Source organism: Periophthalmus magnuspinnatus, chromosome 14 (genome assembly GCF_009829125.3).
Source record: "Periophthalmus magnuspinnatus isolate fPerMag1 chromosome 14, fPerMag1.2.pri, whole genome shotgun sequence".
In the NCBI taxonomy this organism is placed as follows: domain Eukaryota; kingdom Metazoa; phylum Chordata; class Actinopteri; order Gobiiformes; family Gobiidae; genus Periophthalmus; species Periophthalmus magnuspinnatus.
The window spans coordinates 16,886,832-16,912,020 of NC_047139.1; the positions used below are offsets into that span (position 1 = coordinate 16,886,832).

Sequence of the window (25,189 nt, forward strand, 5' to 3'; positions counted from 1 at the left end):
ATGTTACCCCCCACAGTCATTCTCTAAGTTACTCTTACTTTTTTCCTTGTTAGAGTGACTTCTTGGACCACTACTTTGTACTTAGTAATACTATTTTGAGGTAACATCAGTCAAGTAGAATTTTTGGCTACTCTATTGACCTCTCCCTATACATAATTTCACAGACAATAAAGCAGTATAATAATAATAATAATAATAATAATGGCTTACACTTGTAATGCGCTTTTCAAAGCCTCTCAAAGCCCTACACTATAGTCATTATTCATTCATTTCCACACTTGGTGATCGTAAGTTACTATTGTAGCCACAGCTGCCCTGGGGCAGACTGACGGAAGCGAGGCTGCCAATCTGCGCCATCGGCCCCTCCGACCACCACCTATCAGTCACACACTTTCATACTAGGCAATGTGGGTGAAGTGTCTTGCCTAAGGACACAACAACAGAACTTGGTCTGAGCCAGACTCGATCCTCCGACCTTCGGGTTGGGGGACCAACACTCTAACCACTGAGCCACTGTATGGTGAATTGATGAATGCATGCTTAAAATACCTTCTCCTCTATGCAGTCCAGCACATTGTCCAGGGTGAGGTGAGTTCTGAAAACAAACCAGACACAAGTTAAGCCCAGATGCCAAGATTTCATGTGTGCAGCAGTCTGTGAAGAGTCAAACCTGATGTCCATATGACTGACGTCTGACGGCTGATGACACTGGGCAAATTCCCAGTCTTTGTTGTTAACTTCTCCTTCCTGGGCGTGAGCTGTTCTTTCAGACTCTCCTTCAGCTGTTCCTCCAAACTCTCCTTCACCTGTTCCCTGGGTGTCTCCTTGGGCTGTTCCCTCAGATTCCCCTTCAACTGTTTCCTCAGACTCTCCTTCAGCTGTTCCTCCAAACTCTTCTTCAACTCTACCTTCAGCTGTTCCCTGGGGCTCTCCTTTGGCTGTTCCCTCAGACTCTCCTTCAGCTGTTCCTTCTGACTCTCCTTTGGCTGTTCCTCCAAACTCTCCTACAGCTTTTCCTTCAGACTCTCCTTCAGCTGTTCTCTGGGTCTTTCCTTCAGCTGTTCCCTGGGTCTCTCCTTCAGCTGTTCCTTGGGCTTCTCCTTCAACTGTTCCTGCAGACTCTTGAGAACAAAGGATGACACCATATGAAGAAGTGGACTAAGGGCGTTTGACATCACTCACAGTATTTGGCTCTAGTCAAATGAAGCTTATTGAGGCACACAGTATATAGGGGCGAAGTTGGAGCCAAGTCCCATATTTGGAATTCTGACCACGACTATCATAGCAACCTTTTAGCCAATCAGGAGCGTAGCTGTTGAAGGTAATGCCCCTTCCCGCCAGCATCACTGGTTTGGCAGGAAGCGGGCACTTAGCAATGCTGTCAATCAAACTAGTTGTTAATGCTAGCGGGAATAACCTTGGGAAAAGAAGGCCAGGTGCCTTCTTTCTACAAGATCTGTTTTGTCTGTTATTAATTTTGATTTATGGCCAAACTAGCAAAATAAAAAACCCACGTAGAGCCGGTTAACATGAACATTTTAAAACCAATATGACGAGGCTCACAGCAGCAGTTACAGAGAGAAGGGCAACGTTTTTTCAATAGAAAGTGAAATGGAGCCATCGATGGAGCCGTAAGCGCGCCCGTGCTCACTTTCTATTTGTAATGCAGCAGCTAGTGGGTTAGCTATGTCCATTTATATTTTCAGTGTATGGGATTGTACTTACACCGAGTCTGCACTGGACTGAAGACTGACACAGTGAGTGATCCCTGGGGCTACATACCAAACAGAAGATGATCCTCTGTTCTCTTCATGCCTGCTTTCAGGTCTCCCTCTTCCTGGTTATGCTCACTCACTGCTTTTCTCACCGCTGAATTAGAGTTTACCTGCTGATACTAGAATAGATTTAAAACAGGCTGAATGCAGAAGACCTTGTGCTTTCTCTCTAGAGGAGCATGTTCATGGTTCTTACAGAGAGGTTAGCTGACTCATCCACAGCTGTGCAAAAGCTCTGTGAGGTGTAAGGGCTGATGACCAGAGGGCAACTGTCAAAAATTGGCTGGACACCTGTAGGTAACACAACACAAAGTGTAACACCCAGAACACACCGCAAGCCTTTGGCTTTGGCGAGCTGCCTCGTGCAGAGTGGAGAGGAGCTAAAGCTGCTGCATCTGTGTGTTTCTGTGGTGAAGTCAAGAACAGGGTACTGCCTGGGCAGGCTACTCCGCTTATGGAGTGTTCTGGGTGTAGGGCAGGATCAGGGTTAACAGACATTTTTTATTTAATAATGTTTAATAATAATAAGCAGCGAAACATCTTCACTCCTACAACTTTTTTGTCCAGTTGACAGATTTTACATTTTTCTTTTACTAATAATAATAATGTTATACTTTTAATTTAATTCAGAGATTTTGACCAACTAAGAAGTGCAGCTTGGTCAGTGTGCTTAAACTGCCTCTTGGGGTCAAATTGAGTGATTTTGATGATTTGATGATTTTGATGATGACAGTGGTGTAAGCTGCAGTGGATGTATTGGTGTTTACCACAGTGGGGTGAGTTGCTGGTACCTGTGCTTTGTGGAGTGCTGTTACAAGGGGTCAGATGTCTTCTGAAGAGAAGACTGAGTATCTTCTGATGATGAGGAGAGTGGGTTATACCAGAGAGGTCCCCAACCTCCATGTGCAGCAGCCCTCTAATAACAGGGAAAACAGCAGATATAGATTAGGGCTGCTTACCTCATTACTGTCCCATGTACAGCTCTTTGCTCACCCACACAGGCTGTAAGCACAGGCATTAGACTCTACTAAAAATAGCTCTGAAATAATTATTTCAAATGAGATTATAATAAATGCTGTTGTTTTTTTCTGCACAAAGAACAAAATCTAATTATTTGCGACATTGTCTAAAAATGTATTGTTTAGTTTTGATATTATTGGAACCTCCACATTTATTACAATTGGCCAAGATTATAAAATGTGAAGTTGATTTCTTGTTATACAATCAGGTACACAAAGTGAAGTAAACTGGAAAGAAATCTAAATATGAGTGTCTTGTGTTGTTGAGTTACTGTGGTGTTACATAGCGGGTTGTGGGGGGCCTTCGTCGCTGCTTTCCCCACTGCTTTCCCCACTGCTTTCCCCGCTGCGTTCCCCGAGGCATCCTGCATAAACACTGGCATCTGACATCTGACTCAAAATGGCCCCTGTTATTCTGTCACTCTGGTCTATTGTTTTACTGCAGTCACTGAGGTCCTGTGTCTGTGCTCCTCCACTCAGCTGCTGCTCCTGGTCAGACAGGAGATCCAGATTACTTTATCTGATAGGCATTTGTACAGTTCAGATCCCTTGGCATTTTACTTCAGAACTGACACAGAGCAGATAATTTCCCCAGACTCATTGTACCTGTGTGTTTTCAGAAGGAGAGAGGTCCAGCGCAGACTGGTACAAGGTGGGCCCCTCTGTGAGCTCAGCAGACAGGTGCCCTGCAGACTGGTGTGCAGGCTGGTGCAGTGAGGGTCCCAGTGTGGGCCCTTCAGCAGACTGGTGCAGTGAGGACCCCTGTGTGGGCCCTTTAGCAGACTGGTACAGGGTGCACTCCTCTGTGGGCCCTTCAGCCAGAAAGCTGAGGGCTGCTGTGAGTTGTTCCTTTAGAAGCAGTTCATATATGCATGTGCAGAGCTGAGTTTCCAGACTCTTGACCCACTCACTGTCTTCAGGCAGGAGGCGGAAGAGACTGTAGTGAGCAGAAGGGGGCGCCACGGCCCTGTGTCCCCGTCCTCTCCGAGCCTCCACACAGTCCAGGCTGGCCTGGGCCTGCTGCAGCAGCTCCCTGCACACCTTCAGGTTCACAGCCATAGTGTTGAGCAGCACACTGGGGTCAGCTGGGCCATCTATATCACCAGTCTGAAGGACACAGGTCACACTATTACAGACAGACTATTACTAGTCTGTCTACTATTACTATTACAGACCTGAGATAAAAGGTGATATTTTTCCTCCTCAAAAGGTTAGAGTTAGACAGCAGTCAGTGGCTTAGGCCTCACAATAAATAACGAGTTTTAGGGCTGAAAAAAGTTGCATTTTTGTCCTCCAACACAGACTCCAAATGACCCAGGAGACAGAATTTTGTTGGTAGTGTATTTGGCCTCAAGCGGCATCTGACAGTACTTTTTCACAAAAACATTTCATCATCATTATATTTAAGATTTCACTAACAATTTTGCCTACATTTTTTGAAAAGTTAAATTTATAATTTTACTTAATGGTTGGACACTGGCAGCAGATGAGACATAATAGAGACATAGAGATAAATCCATAACTGTTACCTAGCAACCATAAAATTAACAAGGGCAAAAACTTGTCTACATTACACAACTGTTATGATTGGTCAGATTGGTTTGTTAAATCAATGAGATCCATGTCGATGACTGGTAAAGGGATTCTGTTATGGAACACAGCGGTACTTCCTGTTTTTTGTACTTTTGTTCTCAACTTTTTTCTCCACAAACTGCCACTTGACTGAGGTAAAACTATGATAAATATTTACAACAGGTAAACCAAGTCAAAATAAGAAAAACAAACAAAACATTACAATCCGATACATACTGCATTTTAAGCAACATTGATCAATTTAAGGAATAATCGATTAGCAAAATAAATATTACCTAGTCCAATCTCAACAGTTGTAGTAGCCCAGATTTTGTAATATTGTTCAAATTTCTAAATGAATGTAGGACGTAACGGTCATATTTATCATATTTATAACGTTAATTCGTACGTTTGTTGCTAGCTTGTCTGAAGTTTGCTCTTATCCCGCTCGAATCTCCGCGTGATATTCCTCTACCTTTAATATCTGCTATTGTTATTTTTATTGTTGCCGATTTTACAAGATTATAAATTATAACCCTGCATTATCGCCCGAAAGCTAACACGTTTACCTGGTGTGAACAGTCGGTTGCTGAAGTGACACGGAGCATCTTCTGTTCTGCTACAGCGATCTCAAGGCACTACAGCGGTGCTTCTAATCCTCCATGGCGCCATATTGAATTATTTTTATTTTTCTTAATAATCAATAATAATCTAAATATATTATTATTATTATTATTATTAATAATAATAATAATAATAATAATAATAATAATAATAATAATAATAATAATAATATCATACTCATTTCCAGATCAAACAAGAGAACAAATGTTAAAATTAGAGGTCAATAATCTCTTACAAACCGATTACGGGCTAAACTGGGTCGAGCAAATTACTGGGACTGAATGAGTGGATAGTACACCCTAAATGTAAATATAGGTAATTCCCTAGGGAGGCATCCAGGAGGCATCCTGAGCAGATGCCCGAGCCACCTCAGCTGGCTCCTCTCAACGTGTAGGAGCAGCGGCTCTACTCCGAGCTCCTCCCGTGTGACTGAGCTCCTCACCCTATCCCTAAGGGTGCGCCCAGCCACTCTGCGGAGGAAACCCATTTCGGCTGCTTGTACCCGCGATCGTGTCCTTTCGGTCATTACCCAGAGCTCATGACCATAGTTGAGGGTAGGAACGTAGATTGACCGGTAAATCGAGAGCTTCGCCTTCCGGCTCAGGTCCTTCTTCACCACAACGGACCAATACAGCGACCGCGTCACTGCAGACGCTGCACCGATCCGCCTGTCAACCTCACACTCCATCCTTCCCTCACTCGTGAACAAGACCCCGAGATACTTGAACTCCTCCACTTGGGGCAGAGACTCACCACCCACCCGGAGAGGGCAAACCACCTTTTTCCGGTCGAGAACCATGGCCTCGGATTTGGAGGAGCTGATTCTCATCCCAGCCACTTTACACTCGGCTGCAAACTGCCCCAGTGCCTGCTGCAGGTCCTGGCTCGAAGAAGCCATCAGGACAACATCATCCGCAAACAGCACAGATGAGATCCTGTGGTTCCCGAACCAGACCCCCTCCGGCCCCTGGCTGCGCCTAGAAATTCTGTCCATAAATATAATGAACAGAACCAGTGACAAACATGCACCGAGAACAGGTCTGACTTACTGCCGGCAATGTGAACACAGCTCCTACTCCGGTCATACAGGGACCGGACAGCCCTTAGCAAAGGGCCCCGGACCCCATACTCCCGGAGCACCCCCCAAAGGACACCACGAGGGACACGGTCGAATGTCTTCTCCAAATCCACAAAACACATGTGGACTGGTTGGGCAAACTCCCATGAACCCTCGAGGATCCGAGGTGGTCCAGTGTTCCACGACCGGGACAAAAACCACACTGTTCCTGCTGAATCCGAGGTTCGACTATCGGTCAGATTCTCCTCTCCAGTACCCTGGAGTAGACCTTACCGGGAAGGCTGAGGAGTGTGATTCCCCTGTAATTGGAACACACCCTCCGGTCCCCCTTCTTATACAGAGGGACCACCACCCCGGTCTGCCAGTCCAGAGGAACTGTCCCCGACCGCACCGCGATGTTGCAAAGGCGTGTCAGTCCCACAACATCCAGAGACTTGAGGTACTCAGGACAGATCTCGTCCACCCCTGGAGCCTTGCCACCGAGGAGCTTGCTAACCACCTCGGTGACTTCAGCCAGGGTGATGGACGAGTCCGCCTCCGGGTCCCCAGTCTCTGCTTCCTCCTCGGAAGACATGACGGGGGGATTGAGGAGATCCTCAAAGTATTCCTTCCACCGCCCGACAACATCCCCAGTCGAGGTCAGCAGCTCTCCACCCGCACTGTAAACAGTGTTGGTGAAGCACTGCTTCCCCCTCCTGAAGCATCTGACGGTTTGCCTCAATTTCTTTGAGGCCGTCCGATAGTCCTCCTCCATGGCCTCCCTGAACTCCTCCCAACCCCGAGTTTCTGCCTCTGTGACCGCACGAGCCGCGGCACGCTTGGCCCGCCTGTACTCATCGGCTGCCTCAGGAGTCCCACGAGCCAACAAGGCTCGATAGGACTCCTTCTTCAGCTTGACGGCATCCCTTACTTCCGGTGTCCACCACCGGGTTCGGGGATTGCCGCCGCGACAAGCACCGCAGACCTTACGACCACAGCTACGAGCCCAGATCTTCATGCACCGGCCCCTTACGGATCCTCTTGCGGGTGGTGGGTCCACATGAGGACTGCACCACGTCACTCCTTCGGACTGAGCGAAGTGGGGAAAGGCCCGGCCACCAGGCGCTCGCTGTCGAGCACCCACCCCAGGCCTGGCTCCAGTGTGGGGCCCCGGTAACGCCGGTCCGGGCGACGTAGCTTGCCTTGATTTAACTCTCTTCATAAGGGGCTTCTGAACCGCTCTTCGTCTGACCCGTCCCCCTGGACCTGTTTGCCATGGGTGACCCTACCAGGGGCATGAAGCCCCCGACAACATAGCTCCCAGGATCATTCGGGCACTCAAACCCCTCCACCACTTAAGGTGGAGGGGTTTATGGGTTAATGTGCATCAAGGCAGTTGATCCACATTATGTCGTGTTTCATTCACACATGTTTAACACACAAACCTTTGCATATTTAGGCTTGTGTTCTTTTCTCAAACTGAAAGTACTCCTTGTGATGTCATCAGGTGGTAATACAGGAAGTCCTCCACTGTGTTTTTAAACTCCATTCACCTTCACTAGAATAATTTGGATAGTTTCAGCCATGGGATTTGCCTGACTTTGGAGACTTTCTGTGAATTTCAACAAAACAAGGTAAAACAAACTTAGGGTTATTCTGGTATATTGTAGAGTAAAGCAGCTGAAGCTAAAATAGCTGTTAACTCGGTATATTTTAAAGGAGGTTCAACCATGGCTAAAAGCTCATTACTCTAATGTTAATAGTCTTTAAGCTATGCTCTGAAGTGTATGCAATGGAAAAAATACAACATATTTACAAATGGTGTTGGGTATAAAAAACATTTATGCAAGACAATATTAAATAAATAACATCTATCATCTATATTATAACATAAAACAGTCAAGGTTCTGTTGTGATTAGTGCAGTGTCCCTCTGGAGAGAGAATGCGCTTACAAAACATTCTGTTTGAGACAACATCTCATAGTTCCATGGATGGGTTACATGTAGCTTGTGCACGTTGAAAAGTAGGTTTCATATGGAAGCTTTGCTGTGGACATCATTGCAAATCTGAGAAGCAAACTGGGAGCAGAAAGTTCTATACAGCAACTGTGACCTGGTGTGAAGCTTACACAAGCTTTATATGGGGCCCCTGAGCTGCAGCATTGGTTAAACAATGGTTAGTTTTTACAAAACCATCACAGACTGAAATGACATGTGGCCTAGAGTGGGTTAAATGTTCTACGGGACAGCACTTTGATGTGCGATTATTGTCTACAGCCATATAAAGTATTTCTTAAAGCTAAAGTAGAGAATTACACATCCATAGGATTGTATTCGAGCTGCAGGCTTAGTCCTTAGCACAAACGGGTGTAGTCTGTCACCACCAAGTGATCTTGAATTCGTAGATGGGTCTCTTGCAGTAGTAATGATTGATGAGGTGTTTGTCACACACTCCAATACACTGCTGCTCTGCAGAGATGCCGCGCTCTGCCAGGTCACTCACAATACAGTGCAGCAGGTCATAGACATCTGCCACAGCCTCCCAGGGCCCAAAGGACACATCCACCTCACAGTGGTGCTCAAACAGCTTAGCCTCACTGTCCGAGCGCTCGAAGCGCAGAGAGTTGAAGAGAGGGCGCTCATATGGTGTGATGGGCATCTCCTCTTTGTACACACAGATCTTCAGCTTGGCAAAACGTGCTTTCTTCTGCATGGCTCGCAGTTTGGCAATCTCCACGATACGCTCCAGGTTGTCTGAAAAACAAAGAATATGATTAAGAGAAAGTATACAGTTACAAAACCTGAAAGATATGAGGGAGAGAGCAGCATTCATGTGTGATATAAACCCACTTAAGCACATGATATGAATTAGGCTCACATTGTTACATACGATACCCCGTTCATTCAATTACCCCTAAATACCACTATAGTAGGGTCATACCTCTGTAGTAGCACATCATATCTCTGTAGTAGGGTGTCATACCTCTATAGTAGGGCAGCAGGTCGAGGAAGGCCTGTCGGACCTTCTCCCCGGTTAGAGGCTGGGTGTCCTCCAGTTGTTCCAGCAGTGGCCCGATGGAGTAGTACTGAGCCTCCCTGTGGACCGCTCGGACGCGCTCTCGGGGCGGAAGCTCCCCCTCTCGCAGGAAGTTCAGGACATCCCTTTAAATCAACACAAAACATTTCAGTCATACAGTTTGGCATGCATCTTGATGAGAGGCATATGTTTTTGTTTGATATATAGTCATCATCTAGGGCTACTCCATTTTGGGAAAAAAAGAACTTGTAGAGAATTGCAATTGCATTTCGATTTATGATGCACTTAAAAAGTAGAATACAGTTGCATTGAAAACAACTCCAGGAGTGTTAAAACTGAAGCGATAATACTGATGGCAGTACACAGCTTCACATGGTTAAAAAGCTGTTTAAAAGCTGGGTAGAAATGAATGAATTAGGGGTTGCATTATATGGTTCAAAACTTTTAAAATTTGATTTTGCATAATAGCTCTCCTTGAAACAAAATGGTTAAACAGGCTAGGGGTGGGTGGTAAAAAAAATTATGGAATCTTTTTTTTCCCTAAAAATTGCAATTTTGTTGAACATTTACCATGAGCAGTGCGTAATTGAGAGCGTACTGTAAGTTTTTGACTATTGAGCACTTCTGAATAAGCCGCACCAACTAAATAAAAAAAACAAAAAAAACATTTTGTACATATAAAGTCCACACTAAAATATAAGCCGCATGTTACAAATATGTTGTAACATGAGATATTTACACAGAAAGACGGTACACAGAGTTTTTTTTTAGTTCTAATTTAAGACATACTTTTGAACATCAATAGCACGGCACCAACACGCCATCAACACAGGATGAACTTGCCTGAAAGTTTTGAAAATAAAACAGCACCAACACAGGCCATCTGATTTATTTCCTCTGAAAGCTTTTGTTGACTTTTTACATTGACCAAGTTCTTCCCGCTGCTGCCAATGTTGCACAATGGGTTCATTAATGCCAAACTCACGTGCAGTGGCTCTATTTCCTTCTTTGATGGCCAGATCCATTGCCTTTAACTAAGGCTGACTAATCATACGTGTTTTTTCATTTTCCATGATGAGGGTGTGTGCATGATGCGCAGTTCAAAATCAAAACTAGTGTATTTTTCAGTGCATAATCTTTCCCCAAGTCTGTCTCATTTTTGCATTTACTGGTAGAGAGTGCTCCTCGGTGGCTGTTATCCAGTAAAAATCTATAAATTAGCTGCACCGTTGCATGGGCCGGAGGGTTCAAAGCGTGGAAAAAAAGTAGGGAGTTATAGTCTGAAATTTACAGTAATTGATAATCATGGGTTTAGTGCAATGAAAATTGTGCAAGGAGATGTTAAAAGTACAATGATGTCCTAAGTATGACGATGTGTGCCTTTGTCATTCCAGGTTTGATCCAATATGTCTGACTTCCTGTACAGTTTAGGGCAGGGCCATACAGACAAGTTCTATTTTTTGTGCTGAGTTTCTGATTTTTACGGTAACTTTTTTTCAGGTCGGGCTCCCATTGGCCCCATGAAAATCTAAGTTTGAGGTGGGGTTACAGAGTCATCTTTCATTATTTTTTCTCGGGGTCTTCGCTCATCAATTTCCAATTTTCGATACAGGTCTCTAGCATGTTCATTGTTTTTTATTACTTGCTTTTTGCGATTTTAAGGGCTCCTGGCGTGGTTTTAATTAGTCGGTTGCCAGGACGTTGTCCTCGGCTTGAGTCTAATGACTGCTTTTCTGTTTTATGCAGCTCTATCGTCAAAGACAAATTTTTCCCACCCACTCCTCCTATCGGTCAGCCTTTGAGTGAGTTAGATTCTATCACAGTAAAGAGTGAACTCTCAGAAGAAGCAGATGGCTTTAGTTAGTAGGTTTGTCATGATAACTACTATATCAACTTATCATTCAAGAATTGATAAATTAACTCTATTTTTTATATTTTTAATTTATCATGTGTACCTTTTCTTTGCACACTTGTTAGATGTATAATCTTACTATGCTGCCTAAATTATAACATTTGAGTTGTAAATTGTCAAATAATTAACATCTATCAATCAACCTACTTAATCTGCTTTGTTTTTTTGTTTTTTTAAGGGGCCATATTACTCCATTTTCTGATCTTTTCCTCATCAAAAACATCACTGTAGTTTTTTGTTTCATTCATAGATTTATCACAAAACGTTCTTCTCTCAAACAGACAACACTCTTTTCCACCTTGTGATGTCATGTAGTAATGCAGAAAGTGTTCCACTGTGTTTTTAAGCTCTGCAGGTTCTTTTAAAAGGAGAGATCCAGTTCCAATCGTTCAAGTTAAGGAACACTTCAAAAGAGCTGACTTGTTTATAAGCATCACATCACTAACCCAAAGTAGTGTCCATCACGGTCGATGAAGTAGCGTCCCTCTGAGTCTTGGGGGATGTGGTAGCGCCCGCTGAACATGGCAGCAAGCATGGTGTCGTCATAGCGCTGCAGTGTAGACAGGCGCGTGGTGAAGTACGTGCCCCCCACATTAAGCGACAAGATCTCTGGGAACTACATACACACACTTTAGTTTAGAAGATATGCACACACTTCACTTATCCATGCTTTGCAGCTGATGTCATCAACACTCACTGGCGGTGTGTGCTAACTGGAATCACTAGTCTGTCTGAAGCTCAAGTTACACAAGTTAGACTTTAATCTGAGCTTTGCTTTTAAACTGACTTTGTTGGAACTACAAATATCTGAACTGATACCACTAAACAAGTCCCATTCAAATAGAATTACTGTCACACTTGTGTCTCCATAGTAACTGCTGAACATTTCACCATACACACATTTTGCAATCCCTATAGTTTAAAATAATGATATTTTGCAGTGACATTACACTGGGGATGTTCTACATGTATGTTTATAATGGAATGTTCAGCAGTTATCATGGAGACACAATGCACACATTAGCAAACACTCAGATTAAAGTCTAGTTTGAGAAATAAAGCTGTAGACAGAGCAATGCTTATAGTTAACATCACACCCCCAGGGAATGTTGATGACATCAGCTGCAAAATATCAATAGCAGTAATATGGTATACAGTGTAAACACATTTGATATGGTATTTCACAATGATGTCATAGTGGTGAAATGTTTCCTCCATGTACATATGTGCACCGTCCACCCCATCACAAAAGGTTCCAGTACGGAGGCTAAAACCTTACCATATATTATGTCTGTGTTTAGCAGAGAAGGGGGTCTTTAGCTTGAGCATTCTGTTGGGTCCTTGCTCTATTTTAACAGTAAGGAAATAATTGCAATCTTAGTATTTACATTAAATGACCTCCTAATTATTGAGGAATGGATCATCAATATTTGGGACCAAAATATTAGATACAAATCTGGAGGTAAGTCATCCAGTCCAGGTGAGTTATCCAAATTCATTGATTTGAGAGCTTTAAAAAGTTTTGGGAGTGAGATGGGGGACTCCAGACTGCAACATTCCTGTTCTGTCATTCATTTCTGTATTACATTTGACTGAGTATATGTTAGAAAGATTTTCACAAGAAAAATTAGAAAATCTGATGTTTTTGTATGCAAGTGGTTAAGCTAAGTACTTATTTTCAAATATCATGCCCAACAGTTTGTGCTCTTGTAATTCTTACCCTGTGACATGTTGGTTATGGGTACTTAGAAAGGTGCACAGATACAGATAAACAGACTGAAGATCGCTGTAAGAGGATTAGTGTTGTTCCTTAAGCCTGGGGCCAGGGACAAATCTCATTTCTACAAATGTACCTCCTTAAAGCCTCAGCTCCTGGTTCCTCTAGGGCTGCACAATATATTGCAATTTCGACTAGTGTTTTCATGATACTAAACTTTCAAACTGTATTTTAATACCCATTCCGATACCACAATCATAATATATATTTATACAATGGTGTTATACAATAATGTGTTTGAATTGTGACGTGAATGTGATTGAAAGTTTATTACAATTGTAAGGCTGTAGACCTTTACTCAATTAATCGATTGGTGGTGTCTTAGTCAACCAAAATTCATATTTGTCAACTAATCATTTATTTAGATCACAAAGACTTGTATGGGACAACAGCAGGAAGGAGATGAGCGAGTTAGCTGGATGAAGATTTTTTGTTATTTATATTACAAAGGTAGATTAAATTCACGACTCACAAATTTAATCAGTCTTTATATAAATGCGAGATATTCATGGATTCAATACTGGTATTGGATGTCAGTGCCGATATGGAACATTTTGTTGATCAGATATCAGCTTCTAAATATCAGTTATTTTGGTATATAAATTAGAGAGGATGATTTCCTGACCCAAAATGTCTATGTCTAATATTAAACTTGTATTTTTACAAACTGTTCTGTAATTATTGATTGATGATTTATTTTTATCATATGTGGTTTGTGTTTAATGGAAATTATATTTTCAGTCTCTGCTCTACTTTGGCTTTAAATATCTGCTTTTAGCAGATATTTAAAGCCAAAGTATCAACATCGGTATTGAAACAGAAAAGGCTGGATCAGTGCACTCCTAAAAAAAAGCATTGTTTCTGTTTTTGCATGAACTCCTGTGCAGGTGTAGTCTTGTGAGTGCAGTTTGGGTCAGATACATAGAGATACGTAATAGTTTTGAGAGCCTCTGCCACTACGCCCACTTTTTAGTCAATTAATCGATCGGCAGGACATGTCTTTAGTCGACCAAGAATTTATTTAGTCGACTAAGCCCTATTAAAATGAATTGGGTCCAGGGCCTGGCACGATGGAGTGAGTTCTTATGGGTATCAGCCGGCCTACCTCCAGCTCCTGTCCGCCCAGAGACGACCGGAGAGGCCTGGTCAGACTAAGGTTCGGGCCCGGGGACGAGGGGGGAGCCTTCCGAGCGCTGCCTTCAAGGGACTCCGAGCTGATCATGGCATTGCCCGGTTTGTCAGTGTCCCCCGCGGCCGAGAACACCACCATCACTCTGGGCAGAGGCAGCGCCCGCCGCTCCTGGATGAAGCGTCTCACTCGCGTCGTCGTGGCGATGGGCAGCTGGCTGAAGGACAGGGGCGGCTGACGCTCCCTGTCGCTCCCCTCCACAGAACCGGGAGACGCCGAACCATTCTGCTGCATGCGAACGGCCCGGAGCGGCCTGGACGTGGGACTGAGGCTGGAGCTGCAGATGGATGAGCAAAAACAACAACAGAGCCGAGAGGAGTGGGCGGTGCGCGGACGCTGACATCTCCACCGCTCCACCTACCGGAGGTTTACGGGACTTTATACTCCCGAGCAAGATGGCGGAGGTAACAGATACTCAATAACTGCTCCCCAGGGCAAAACACTTAAATAAACCCAAACTGTACACATATTCATCCTCGAGATTAACGCCCGGATAAACTCTAACACACTAACATTCACCAGGACCGGAGAAAGTTAAATTAAAAGCCGTTATTAACTTTGACTGAACTAACGGCTAATGCTAACAGGATGGCTCTCATGACAACTGTGGGGCTTATGGAAATGAAAACTGACGCTAAATGAGCTAAAAACGCCCTCGAAGCCTCTGCAACTTCAAATAAAGATTAAGCAGCATGAAACTGACGCAAAATGACCATCAGCGGAGCCACTTTTTGTGTGTACTACTGTGGGGCGGGGGGGAGCACAGGGCAGATCCGCTGCATAAAGTGACCCTTTTAAAAGTGACAAACTGACCCTAGATAACCTCACCGAGTCTGTGGGCTACAACTCAGCCCAGATAAAAGACTGCAAGGAAAAAGACAAAGAGTTGGACAATTAAATAATCAAAATTAAAGAGAAGAATGAACAGCTAAAGAAAAGGGTTACATTTGTACTGTAGCAAATACTTTGAGTGAGGAAGAGAAAACATTTTAAATCTTCAATCCTCTTTAGGTCAAACACATTTGTAAAGCCTCAAAGAGCATTTATTAGATCTGGGGAAACATGGAGAGAACTAGGCTTACTTTTGTGGTCTAGAAAAAGGCATCAAGGAAAAAATAGCATAACATTTTTACTCATTAATGATGAAAAAAATTAAAAATACTGATGAATTCCTGTCACTCTCAAAGTAAAAGAAACGCATTACAAAATTATGAATAACATACATCTCCAAACGTCTGAATGGCCCCGCCCCGTGTGAACGCTCACATCAATCATTAAATACTTGATACTTGTGAAATTATCACAAATTGATGTCTGTTGCACAAACTTAATGGCATCTGTTGTGTATGCCCTTTGTGTGTTCATCAAATGTATTTTGTCACTTGCAACCAAATGATGAAATTGAGCAGTTTTAGGCAGAGCTGAGTAGAGTAGCCAAAAACTGTAGCTGAGTAATGTTACTCAAGTAGAAATACAAAGTAGTGGTCCAAAAAATGACTCAGGTAAGACTAACTTAAAAAGTAAATGTTGGGACATAACATCTGATTTATAATTTTAAGATAATGTAATGTACAAAACATTAAATAATGCACAAAAGCTGATATTTTTTAAAAGGAAACTAAATCACATCTGAAAAAGCGGTGCAAGAAACAGAAATGTTCAAATAATTTCATATAGTGAACATAAAGCTTTTGTCACTTGTAGGCTTACAGTGGGAAGAGTAACCAAAACCTTTACTGAAGTAAGCTTACTGTTACTTCAGTAAAAAATATTACTCAAGTAGGAGTAAAAGTATACCGTTAGTATACCGTTAGTTAGTTGGCCATTCTAATTATGCAGTAAATAATGTGTGAGCTTTAGAACCAAATCAAACACACTTAATAGAACATGTATACAAGGATTTTTAATTGTGAATAAATCAAGTATCATCCGATTAAAGTCTAACTTGAGTAACAGAGCTTTGAGACAGAGCAGTTTCTTCAGTTGTCATAAATATTCCCTGGGGCCTGCGGTGCTATCAGCTGCAAAGTATCAATAGGATTCCTTATCTATTCAGAAACTTCATTTTTACAAACTGAACAGCTAGAAGGTTTCTCCTTCGAGTGAGTCCTCATATGATCCATAAGCTCACGTTTGATTCTGAAATCATTCGCACAAACGGAGCACTTGAATGGTTTCTCTGCTGTGTGCGTGCTCATGTGTCGTTTCAGAGAGCTCTTCTGTGGAAAATCACTTGCACATACTGAACACCTGTAAGGCCGCTCTCCCGTGTGAATCCTCATGTGTATTCTTAGATTACCCATTTGGGAGTAACTTTTTGCACAGAAACTACATGCAAATGGTCTGTCCTCGCTGTGAGTCTTCATATGCTCTTTCAACTGTCTGTCTCTCGCAAAACCTTTGGCACAGGCTGAACAGCTGAATGTGTGGGTCTTCATATGTCGCTTCAAATCACTCTGCACTCTAAAGTTCTTAGCACAAACTGAACACCTGAAAGGTTTCTCCCCCGTGTGGGTGCGTACATGTCGATTTAGATCCCCTTGAGATCTAAATTCTTTGGAACAATAATCGCATTTAAAGGGCTTCTCTCCTGTGTGTGTCATCATGTGTTGTTTTAATGTACCCTGCACTGTAAAACGTTTGACACACAGTGAACACCCGTATGGTTTCTCTCCTGTGTGAGCGGTCATATGGAGCCTCAGTTTGTTGTTGGTTGTAAAATTCTGTGCGCAGACAGAACATGTGAATAATCTTTTACCAATGTGCGTCTTCATGTGCTGTTTTAGATGACTTTTTTGTATGTAACCCTTTGAACAAACTGAACAACTGAATGGTCTCTCTCCCGTGTGGATTTTCATGTGCACCTTTAAATTACACACTTCTGTAAAATCCTTAGCACAAATTGGACATTTGAGCATGTGAGTCAGTTCATGTTTTCTTAACCTGGCTCCATATGGAAAGACCTTCCCACACTGGCCACATTTGTGCTCTTCGCTCTCTGGGCTCTTGGAATATGTGGATTCCATTTGGGTTTTGGCCCTGGCTGAGGTCGTGGAGGGTAGGTTGAACTCCCAGCTCCACTCAGAGTCAGAGCTACAGCATTCCTCATGCTCTTCCCTGCGTTCCTCTGCGTGTGTTTGTGAAGTGGCTCTTTCAGCTATCCAGTCTTCAGAGTCATCAGTGTCAGTGGAGCTGTCTGTACCTGGTTCTGCTCCCTTCTCTCGGCTCTCCTCTTTCAGGGTTTGATTAAGGACAGTGGACTCCTCTTCCTCCTCTTCATTCTTCACAGTTACACAGATGTATGAAGCCTCTGATTTGATCTTCACCTCCTCTGGTTCTTCTTTAATGTGGTGAAGAACTGAATTGGGTTCTGAAGTCTGAACACCTGCAGGACACACAAGAGAGATAATCTCCATATCTTCAGTTTTTGGTCTTACATTTTGTACGATTGTCTTCAAAGGTTGTCAAAAATCGATACTAATAAAACAATGCCTTGTCTGGAATGTTCCACAATATGGCATTTATCTTATCTATCTCACATTTTACACAATTAAAGATGTTTTTCCAGCTTGAAAAACATGCACTCTTACTGTGGGTGAGGCCTTCCCTCCAGAGATCTGACCCATAACTTTGGAGGATTTCACCTTCTGCTTACTGTTTACAATGTGTACTCTGAATAGAATCCTACTTTTAAAACATATATCACAAATCTAATCACAGTCATAAAAAACACAATTCAATTATTTTAGCAAAATAAGTAGTAATGGTCCAAGAAATTACTCAAGTAAAAGTAACTTAAAAAGTAACTACTGGGACATAACTTTTGATTTATAATTTTAAGACAACATTAAATAATACACAAAATATGTGCTTTGCCTCAGAGACACCACTGCATAATTTAATAAAATAATACACAATCAAAAGAAACATAGATACAACATTTATAAGGAAATATTAGGTTTATTAAATCACGGTCCTTTCAAGCCACGCTTACATCGCCCCATGTTCACACATCGGCCCCAACAGATCCACAACACCAGCTGCTGTGATGTTTGGCCATTCCTCAATTCACGCACTTGTGCAGACTTGTGTGCTTGTGAACTTGTGAAACGTCAATAAAACCTCCTACTGTTTCTCCATTGGTTATTTATCACTAATTAGAGAATAAAAAAGTCGCACAAGATTAAAGCAGACAGCTCAAACATTTAGCTTGAAATATGATGAAGAGGGCCAATGGGTTAAAATAACACTGGATCATTTGTTATTAAACAATTAAACAAATGTGTTATTTGTTTAATTGTTTCAATTTTCTAATTGGCTTTTATCATAGTCACATGAGCTTTATTTCCTGTGATGTCATTAAGTCCACCTGTCCCAAAAGCTGAGAGAGTATAAAAGTAAAGAGTCTGCATACTGGGAATTGAGAAAGGGCCTTTGTGTTGTGAGTGAAGAGCTGTGCAGTGCTGCTGATTGGTTTGTGGTTGAAATCTAACTATTGGTTCACGACCATGTCATTTGCCTGAAAATTGACAAGATAAAAGTGTGACAAAGTGGATCTCTATTATCACTGGTGTTGTGCTGGATGTGAGCGGTGGAGCTCTATAACAAAGCCCGGTCCATTCAGGTGTGAATCCAGCCTCAGTGCCTTACCTGTGCAGTCTGGATCCTCTTTCACCTCACTCAGCACACTGGAACAGACAACATCCAGAGCCAACACATTAAGACAGTTACATATGAGCTTGCAATAATCAGTTCGACCCAAGTTGTGGCTAACACATTACATATTTAGATCACAATGTTACCTTTTATTGTTTTGAAAAAACTATATTTCAGTGTTTAGTTGCAGTTTAAATAGCTCACTCTCTCCACCCTCAAATGGACTAATCTACAAGTAGGGATGTCACAATATCTACATTTAGTGTTAAGATTTCTGTGTGAAGACCAAAATTGTATCATGACATTCACAATAATGGACACCGCGGCGAAACAGCAGAATATTTCATTTACTTTCATGCACATTGTCTAATAGATCAGCATTCTAGTGTTCGGCTTTATCAAATCAATCATACTTTCTGAATAAGCTCTGGAGGGCCACTGATTAAAAAAAAATAAATGTCCTGCTTTTTTGTTCGGCTCTGATAAAATCCCTGTTTCCCTGTTTCCCGCACAAAGGTCTGGTTTGGGTCAGTCCGCAGAACAGCGTCCTGCTGTAAGCGGCTCTAAACTCACTTGTTGTCCCCATCCTTCGGCTCCTCTGGCTCCCACAGCTGCGGCTCCAGCTTCAGCTTCGCTTGGGCCATGTTTCAGTGCGCTGTGTCCGCTTTCAGGCTGCGCTTTGGGACAAACAGAGGAGCAGGTCTGTAGGATCCGACTCCACTGCCGCCATGTTGACACGCGCTTCTTCTCCTGAGCTCCTCTTCCTCCACTGTCACTCACCACTGCCCCCTAGTGCTGTGTATTTGGGCTCAGAGTTTTAAAGATCCTACATTACACCACATTGAATCTTGTGAGCTTTAAGTGATTTCAGAGTGTTGCTACCTCATCAAAAACATACCTGGATTTGTATTTTGATTCATTCATTCAGTAATTGAGAGAAGAACTAAATACTCAGGATTTGTGTGTTAATAAAACAAAACACAACTCCACTAACTGCCACATTGATGTTATGGGGCTGTTATTAATGGTGTAACTCCTGACACTTTTGATGAACACTCATGGAGCTCCTATTCCATCACACTTGAAGATAATTAATTAATGATTACCGGTAATTAGAATATTTGTTTTTATTATATTAAAGCCTGTACATCACATTTTCAACATTTATACAGACTAGACATGGAAGATGCACATAAATTATATAATAATAATAGAGCAGATCCACTGTCAGGGCAGTTTCAGGTGATGAATATTGCGATTTTGTCATGATGCCTGCATTGTCTGTCTCCCTGTGTGCTTTCCCCCTCCCCTACCTGTCTGAATCCGGAGCTGGGTGGAGTTCCTACTCCTCCCGTGCGTACCTGGAGAGCATTAGCACAATCATCACCACCTGCTGTCAAGTATATGAGGGCTCGGCAGATGACACTCAGAGCCAGACCGTCCGCGTGTAAATGTGAATGTTCCAGCTCAAGTTTGTGTCCTGTTACCTGCCTACTCGTGTCTTACTGGATTTTGTTGTTTCCCAGATTCCTGCTCCCTCCCTCACTCGCTCCTGCTCCTGACCCTGCGCTCCAGCTCCGGTACAGTCCACCCCTCGTCTTCGCCTCCTGTCCTGTCTTGGTCTCCGGCCTGCTTCTCGTCTCCTGCCCTGGTCCTCGCTCTCTGGATTACTCCTGCCCAGTTCCCCCTGGTCTCGTCTCCGGTCCTGTCCTGCTCCGGCCCTGGCTGTCTCCGTGTCTGCTCCGGACTACCCCCGCTTGGTTTGCTCCGTTCCTGAGTCCGATCCTGTCTTCGTCTGGTCTTGGTGTTCCCCGTTTCCGCTCAACACCCCGCACGCCTGGTTCGCCTCCCATGTGTTTAATGAACTATTGACTCCTATTATTTCACAGACCGTTAATAAACACTGTAAAATTGCCCCGAGTCTGCATTCCTTGGTCCGCTCCTGTACCTGCCGTTACGACGGATTTAAAATGTGCAAATTATAACATAATGATCCACAGGTGTCATAGATTATAACTATATAGCAGACACAAGTAAAGAAATAGGTCTTCTTTAATTATTACATTATTGTAAAATATGTCAAGATTAGGAAGACATACAGAGCGTGCAGTGGTTAGCTCTTTCGGTTAGAAGGGCTGTAGTCATTTAAAGACTTCTTGGTTGATTAATGACATGTCCTGCTGATCGCTTAGTCAACTAAAAAGGGGACATGGCAAAAGCCCTCAAAACTATTATGCATCTCTATGTATCTGACCCAAACTGAACCCAGACTACACCTGCATAAAAGTTCATGCAAAAACAAATTTTTTGAATGCAAAAATTTGCTAAGAAACAATGCGTTTATATAGACAGCTTAAACTTGTGAATCATTAGTTAAATCTGCCTTTTTACAATATAGTAAAAATTCTAATCTGCCAACTGGACAAAATGTTGTAGGAGTGAAGATGTGTTGCTGCTCATCCAAGCCTTTTTCAGTTCTGGTCAGATTACTGGTGGATGCTGCCTTATATCTATCTGAAGGGAGGATTCATCCATCCATCTTCTTCCGCTTATCCGGGGCCGGTTCGCGGAGGCAACAGTCCCAGACTTCCCTCACCCCGGACACGTCCTCCAGCTCCTCCGGTGGGACCCCAAGGCGTTCCCAGGCCAGCTAAGAGACATAGACCCTCCAGCATGTCCTGGGTCTTCCCCAGGGCCTCCTCCCTGTGAGACATGCCCAGAACACCTCCCTAGGGAGGCGTCCAGGAGGCATCCTGAGCAGATGCCCGAGCCACCTCAGCTGGCTCCTCACGACGTGTAGGAGCAGCGGCTCTACTCCAAGCTCCTCCCGTGTGACTGAGCTCCTCATCCTATCCCTAAGGGTGCGCCCGGCCACCCTATGGAGGAAACCCATTTCAGCCGCTTGTATCCGTGACCTTGTCGTGGATACAAGCGGCTGAAGGAAGGATTCAACTACACTGAAACTAACACACATATTGTTGACAGTTTCTGTTTGAAGGCTATGACTAGTGAGCTATACTGCTATAAGCTAGCTATAAGTGTGAACACTTAGCATAATGATTCATAATGGGTGGTCTCACACCTATTAAAATACTGGCTAGGTGTGAGAGCACCCATTAGGGGCCAGTAATCTGACCAGAACTGAAGTAGTGGCTTGGATGAGCAGTGAAAAGTCTTCACTCCTACAACTTTTTTCCCAGTTGACAGATTTGAATTTTTCTTTTAGTATGGATCATACCTGGATGACTGCAGGATTACACAGACCTGCCTTTGATCAGGTTTGAGGTTCTGTCCCTTGAAGTGCGTTTTTATAGAAATAAGTTTGACAATCACCTGATGGACTCTCATGTCTCATGGTGCGTGTTTGGCATGAATGATGCATGGTGTATATGAACAAGGCCAATGTGTGTATCAATGGCAGTGAAAACTGTTGATTAGAAATATGGTGTCTTCAGAAGGCAGTCTGTTTTCCTCCAGTGTGACTCTCATGTTCATGCTTCCTTAGAGAATCCCCATCATGAAAACACTGATCACAAAGTGAACAGCTGAATGGTCTCCCTCCACTGTGGATGCTCATGTGTTTCCTTAGATCCCCTTTTTCTATAAAGCTCTTGGTACAATCTGGACAGGTGAAAGGTCTCTCTCCCGTGTGACACATCAAGTGTCGCTTTAAACCACCCCTTCTTATAAAGTCCTTGCTACAAACTGAACACCTGTATGGTCTCTGCCCTGTGTGAATCTTCATGTGGTGTTTCACATCACACTTTCTTCTAAATTTCTTTTCACAAATGGAACATCTGAAAGGTTTCTGTTCTGAGTGAATAGTCATGTGTTGTTTGAGAGAATACTCAACAGTAAAGGTCTTTGCACAAACTGAACAGCTGAATGGTGCCTGTCCAGTCTCTCTAATGTGAATCCTCATGTGGTGTTTCAAATCGCTCTTTGTTTTGAAGTTCTTTTCACAAACTGGACACCTGAAAGGTTTCTCATCTGAGTGAGTAGCCATGTGCCTCTTCAGATTCCCTTTCTCAGCAAATGTCTTTTCACAAACAGAACAGCTGAATGGTCTTTCACCTGTATGTACCCGCATGTGTATCTTTAGATTACCTTCAAGTGTATAACTTTTTGAGCAAAAAGAACAGGCAAACAGTCTTACTCCTGTGTGGATTCTTTTGTGTACCTTTAAAGAACTCTTTTCTGTAAAACTCTTTCCACAAACTGTACAGCTGAATGGTTTCTCCCCTGTATGTCCTCTCATATGTCTGTTTAGATATGCCCTGTACTGAAATGCCTTTCCACAGTGACAGCATTTGTGTGCTTTGGGTGGGTCCCTTGCAACACTCCCATCTCTACTAACACTGCCATCATGAGCTGGCTGCTGCAGCTGCTTCGTCAGCTCGGTGCTTGTTTGTAGAGTGGCTCTTTCAGTTGGCCAGTCTTCAGAGTCATCGGTGTCAGAAGAGCTGTCTGTACCTGGTTCTGTTTGCTCCTCAACCACTCTGCTCTCATCTGTCAGGGTTTGAAGGACAGTGGGCTTTTCTTCCTCCTCTTTACAGTTCACAATGACACAGATGTTTGGGAACTTTTGGAGAAACTCTGATTTGATCCTCACCTCCTCTGGTTCTTCTTTAATGTGGAGCAGACATTGGCCACCTGCAGGATGAAGAACAAATGAAGAAAGATAAACAGATTGATCCATGAGTGAAATATGAAAGTCTATTTTTATATACCTTATTTTTTTAAAAGGTCCTATATTATGAAAAATTGACTCTTAAAGCCATGTTAGAATGTTGCTACCTCCTCAAAAACATACCTGGATTTGTGTTTTGTTTCATGTCGTGAAGTGGTAGTTTACAAGTTAATAGTGACCTTTTGTTTAGCAGAGATCGGAAATTCCAATGCTGAAATTATCCAAATGATGCTAAAAACGCAGTGGAGCGCTTCCTGTATTACTTCATGACATCACAAGGTGGAACAGAGTGGTTTCTGTTTGAGAGAACGTAGCCCATATATGCAGTTTGTGTTAAACATGGGTAATTAAACAAAACACAGTTCCAGGTATGTTTTTGATGAGGAAGCAACATAGATCAGCGTAGTATGAGCCCTTTAACCTACACAGTATCCAGTCAAGACAACAGCAGTAGTGTTTTACCTGTGCAGTCTGGGTCTTCGTTTAACTCACTGCCCGCACTGGAAGAGAGAGCACAGGCTTTACACTCATTTAATATGGGCTAGATAATGGATATTAACATATTCATTAAATAATAATAATTAAAGAGGTCGATTGTTTAAGCCAGTTATGCTCGATTCAAACTATACTGTCTGTCCATTATTTGTGCTGATTTACGCGCAGAAACTACACATGGAGACGACACGCCCCCTTTTAGTTTTCAGTCAAAAATGCAGTATTTTGACAAAAATAAAAAATAAAAATCAACGAAGAACCAACTTCACAGCGGATCGCAGCGTGTCAGAGGCTCGCTGGCGTCTTTATAGTTGGATTCAGCTCTGATAAAGCCCCTGTTACCCGCAAGTCTGGCTCTGGGTCAGTCCGCGAGGCGCAGGGTTGTGTCCTGGACTCACGTGTTGTCGTTGTCCTTTGGCTTCTTTGGCTCCTTAGGCTCCCACAGCTCTGCCGTCTCTTCCAGCTTCACTTGGGCCATGTTTCAGTGCGCTGTGTCCGCTTTCAGACTGCGCTTTGGGCCGAACAGTGGCGCAGGTTTACTGGAGCCGATGCCACTGCCGCCATGTTTACACGCGCTCCTTCTCCTGAGCTCTCTCTCACCAGTCACTGACCACTGCCCTCTAGTGATGTGTTTGTTAGCTCCAGAGTTTTGTTTTCTAGTAAAAATGTACCATTTTATATAATGCTAATGAACATTTCATAAATAACAGTCTTGCTTCTGTCAGTCTACCCCAGGACAACTGTGGCAACAATAGTAGTTTACCCTCAAGAAGTGGAAGTGAAAGAAGTACTCAGTTTTGTTACTTAAGTGAAAGTACAGGAAAAAAAAAAAAAAAAAAAACCCAAGTAAAAGTAACACATGAAAAAAAATCTATTTTAAGTAAAAGTATTAAAATATCCCTTTAAAAGTGTATTTAAAGACTAAAATGTTTTTAGCGCAGATTTTGAGGTTTTATAAGGTTTCAAATGTATTGATTTGATAAAGATTTATGCTGAATTTTGCTCCAACAGAAACAATTACGAAAGTTTTTTTTTTTTTCCTTGCATTTTTTTTGTATGTGAGTTTGCTCAAACAACAAACATGTTAAACATAAACCACTCAGACTTTTCAACAGTAATAAAAATACTTTTACTTTTCAGTCCAGTTCAAATCTGAGACCATAAATAAAATGACACAAGACACAGGGTCATGTTTTAATTCTTTAATTTGGTTTACTATGTTAATATATTTAAGTTCAAAACAATGGGCATAAATTCAGTCACACTCTAGTTACAGAAGTAAACCTCTGTTTCCACGTGTCACACACTATTAACTGTGACAAGTCTTTCACCCTTTCACCCCACAGTCCTTCTATTCACCCACACGTCTTAGTGAGCTCCTGTCAC

General features: G+C 42.8%; 3 protein-coding genes across 3 annotated transcripts; all 3 read right to left on the minus strand.

The window, feature by feature from the left end:
* Positions 1-7,873: 7,873 nt before the first annotated feature.
* On the minus strand, positions 7,874-14,308 carry kctd7 (potassium channel tetramerization domain containing 7). The gene is made up of 4 exons (XM_033978361.2): positions 13,879-14,308; positions 11,443-11,612; positions 9,031-9,209; positions 7,874-8,801 (listed from the first exon to the last, which is right to left on the minus strand). Exons 1-4 carry the CDS (start codon positions 14,194-14,196, stop codon positions 8,425-8,427), a joined length of 1,044 nt encoding a protein of 347 aa, XP_033834252.1. The 5' UTR covers positions 14,197-14,308; the 3' UTR covers positions 7,874-8,424.
* A 1,537-nt stretch (positions 14,309-15,845) lies between these two features.
* On the minus strand, positions 15,846-19,369 carry LOC129456776 (gastrula zinc finger protein XlCGF57.1-like). Its single transcript, XM_055226428.1, has 3 exons — positions 19,192-19,369; positions 18,613-18,650; positions 15,846-17,347 (listed from the first exon to the last, which is right to left on the minus strand). Exons 1-3 carry the CDS (start codon positions 19,260-19,262, stop codon positions 16,011-16,013), a joined length of 1,446 nt encoding a protein of 481 aa, XP_055082403.1. The 5' UTR covers positions 19,263-19,369; the 3' UTR covers positions 15,846-16,010.
* Positions 19,370-19,732: 363 nt separating this feature from the next.
* Positions 19,733-24,389, minus strand: LOC129456777 (gastrula zinc finger protein XlCGF52.1-like). Its single transcript, XM_055226429.1, has 3 exons — positions 24,202-24,389; positions 23,771-23,808; positions 19,733-23,271 (listed from the first exon to the last, which is right to left on the minus strand). Exons 1-3 carry the CDS (start codon positions 24,279-24,281, stop codon positions 22,070-22,072), a joined length of 1,320 nt encoding a protein of 439 aa, XP_055082404.1. The 5' UTR covers positions 24,282-24,389; the 3' UTR covers positions 19,733-22,069.
* Positions 24,390-25,189: the final 800 nt, after the last annotated feature.